Consider the following 3,400-nt stretch of genomic DNA (forward strand, 5'->3'; position numbering starts at 1 on the left):
CCAACCCCCCGCGTGAAATGGTGGCCTGATTTGGATCAGGGTGTGTCTGCGCCTTCATTTTGTTGTTCAATGGTACATTCGACTGACGTATTTGTGCTGAAAGTAGTGGGCTTGAAGTTTGGTTCGGGATAAACGAGGAAATGGAATGGATTTACTAGGGTTTCCATCGAAGCTCTATTCTGCATTCTCTTTGTGGATAATTTTGATTCAAGGTCACACTATTGGAAATGCACGGAGCAAACTTAATGTTCCTTTTAAGACTGAAGAATAGGACAGGGTCAACTCATTGTGTTGGCAATCACCACAATGGTAATTTGATTGTCTGATGCTAAGTGAAACTGGGTGCCATACTGCACATTGCTGCAGCTTCAGAGGTCCACATTATAGGTAGGAAGGGAGTTCTGTATCTTAAACTAAAAATAATTGCAAAAGCCGGTGATATACCATGGCGCTGCTTGTTCTGCCTGGGAACTTTGAAGACATGCTGCAGCTTCCTTTTCTTTCTAAATATTTGTAGATCCAATAGTTTTTACTTTGCATTGTGTGATAGCGTCATAGGGAATTGCTTGAAGACGATGATTGTGTATAAGATGTTTTTAGCCTCAGACTCAGTGTATTGAGGTAAATTTTACTGTTTTTTCTTAATAAATAAACATTAAAAAAGTTTGACTTAAATGGCCGCAGCGAGTTAGTGACCTTAAGTTCTATTACTAACACATTAAACTGCATTGGTTGAGATATGAGGTGTTTAACAGTTGAGGTAGTTCAGTTAGAACAATGAATGGTGTGCTCAGGTTTATTGTTTCCAGCAGATAATTATCTGAAACATTTTGATGGGTGATTCCGTGATTGTTTCGAACAAACATCTCTTTCATGTGCTGTACAAATAAGTAAATGACCACTGATCAAACATATAGTCTGAGATTTGAAAAATGAGGTCTACCATGAAAACTATTGATCGTTAAAACTGGTCTTAAAAAGAGTTAATTTCCAATTTCCTGGAATTAATCTGTCATTGGTAGCTTGTCCATAACACACACTACTGCTGAGCCGAGTATCTCGATTCTCACACATAAATAGGCAAAAACCTGGAGAAAATATGCTCTAGAGGGAAGGAAAGCAAGACTTCACAATAGAAAATGAAGGTTCAAGTTCTAACAGTAGAAGGTTCGAATTGTGATGCCATTAGTGCATCTCTTCTAAGGACCTTCTTTATGTTCACCTATAATATTATGGTACAAAGAGTTCATATGCTGTTCTGGTGCAACCTCTTTCTGAGCAAAGTATCTTTTTTATGTTCACTTTATAATATTTGGCTGTGTTGTTTTGTACCCAGTTGATGACTGGATGGAAGCTCGTGGAGCAAAGTTGACACCTGGGCATCAAGCGCTGCGGCTTGACCTTGTTTCAAAAGTTCACGGGATACAGGCAGCTGAAGAATATTTCTGGAGCCTTCCAGATATATTGAGGTCAAGGAAAACTTTTTCATGTTTGCTTAACTGCTATGGTGAACACGGGATGGCATTTAAAGGTCTGAAATTCTATGAGAAGATGAAAGCCAAGAACGTTGTTCCAAATACACTGGTGTACAACAGTCTGATGGCTTTGTACAAAAAGGCGGGCCAGCCAGAGAAAATCCCCTCCACATTTGAAGAAATGCGAGAAAGCGGTATAACTGCTAACAGTTTTACATACTTCACATTGTTAGAAAGCTATGTTACAATGAATGACCTGGAGGCTGCGGAGAAAGTCCTGGAAGAATTGCAGAAGGTGGCTCCAGTTCACTGGTCCCTATATACTCTAATGGCAAACAGTTATATTAAACTAGAGCTGTGTGGAAAGGCAGAAGTTGCCCTAAAGAAAGCTGAGGAAGTTATGAACAAAGATGAGTTATCCTCATGGTATTTCCTCCTCTCCATCTATGCCCGTTGTGGAAATGCAACTGAGGTTAAGAGGATTTGGGAGTCTTTGAAGTCCACATTCAAGACATGTTTGAACAGAAGCTATCTTGTGGTGCTTCAAGCTCTGAGTACTATTGATGACTTTGAGTCTTTACAGCAAATCTTTCAGGAGTGGGAATCGAGTCATGAACAATATGACATGAGGATAACAAATGTTATGATCAAAGCTTACCTTGATAAGGGTATGATAGACGAAGCTGAGGCTATCCGTCAGAGGACCATGGCTAAGGGTCGTTGTGATGACAGGACAATTTACATATTTGCCGAATTCTATTTGGAAAAATCTAATTTTACCGGGGCACTGGAGATCTTGAGAGATGCAAAGAAGATGGTGATGGCACACAAATGGGTGCCATCCAAAAAGCTTACAAGCAGATTTCTGAAGCACTATGAAGAGTCAAATGATGTTGACGGCGTGGAGTCTTTCTGCGAGTGCCTGAGGAAGCTCGAATGCCTTGATACGGAAGCTTATGAGGGCATGATGCGGACCTATATAGCTGCAGGTAGAACCAACCCATCCATTGCTCAGCGTATCGAAGATGATGGGATTCACGTTGGACCTGAGACTACGAAATTGCTGGAGCGTGTCTCCGGCAATTGAAACTGAGAAGGAAAGAAACTTCATAAAAACTCGAGGCTGCCATAGAATTTTTCTTCATTATAGATCAGAATTATGACTTGTCGAAGATGTCGTTATCTCGTGAAAAGCTTGCTTTTACCAGATTTCTGTACATGAATCGCAAGGTCTTTTTGGCATTTTGCATTTGATGCTCTGCTAGCCCCCCGACTACTGTGTAGCATCTATCTAAGCTGCTAATATGATGGAGTTATTTCCAAAATCCAATTATTTTCATGTTACTCATGTAGTCGACGAGTTGATTGCAGTACCCAGGTATTCTCTAATGTTTAATGTTGCCGACCATTCGTGAAGAGGCGCAAGGAAGCAGTGAGTGATTTCTGATATATTATTTGCTTGCACCAGGTAGTGTTTTTTTAGGGAAACTGGCTCACATTATTAATCAACCATTTGGGGTACAATGCAATGTCAGGCGAATGTAAGAGCCAGACTTTGGCAAGCTTTTCTGTATTTGAAAGCTTAGCAACAAGACTCAAAGGCTTAGATAATATAATCACGCGGTGGTTGTTTGTCGATCAGGAATAAGTATCAGCACCAAACTTGTATAAGCTGCAGTCGGAATTGTAATTTGTTATCCCCAGTGACAACGGTTAATGGATAAAGAGACAAAGAGATGTGCTCCCTGTTGTGAGCTTACAACTGTAAATAATTTCCATGCAGCTCTGCAAATTCAGAAATAAGGTCTGTAATTGATGCTTACACAAACACAAAAATAGTACCTAGGAGTTGTGTTGAAGGACAGGGCACATCATATCTGGTATATGTTCAAATCATTCAGTTTGTGTTGTAATGGAAAGTGTGC

The 3,400-nt window shown here is 40.2% G+C and overlaps 1 protein-coding gene across 1 annotated transcript in view; it reads left to right on the forward strand.

Annotated features, from left to right (window-relative positions):
• Positions 1 to 2,911, forward strand: part of LOC119323556 (pentatricopeptide repeat-containing protein At4g01990, mitochondrial-like) — a 3,913-nt gene extending 1,002 nt beyond the window's left edge. The window contains exons 2-3 of the mRNA XM_037597244.1: position 551; positions 1,337 to 2,911. Coding sequence (XP_037453141.1) covers position 551; positions 1,337 to 2,562 — 1,227 coding nt within the window. The 3' untranslated portion in view covers positions 2,563 to 2,911. The remainder of the gene's footprint in view (positions 1 to 550; positions 552 to 1,336) is intronic.
• Positions 2,912 to 3,400: the final 489 nt, after the last annotated feature.

Source organism: Triticum dicoccoides, chromosome 6B (genome assembly GCF_002162155.2).
Source record: "Triticum dicoccoides isolate Atlit2015 ecotype Zavitan chromosome 6B, WEW_v2.0, whole genome shotgun sequence".
NCBI lineage: Eukaryota > Viridiplantae > Streptophyta > Magnoliopsida > Poales > Poaceae > Triticum > Triticum dicoccoides.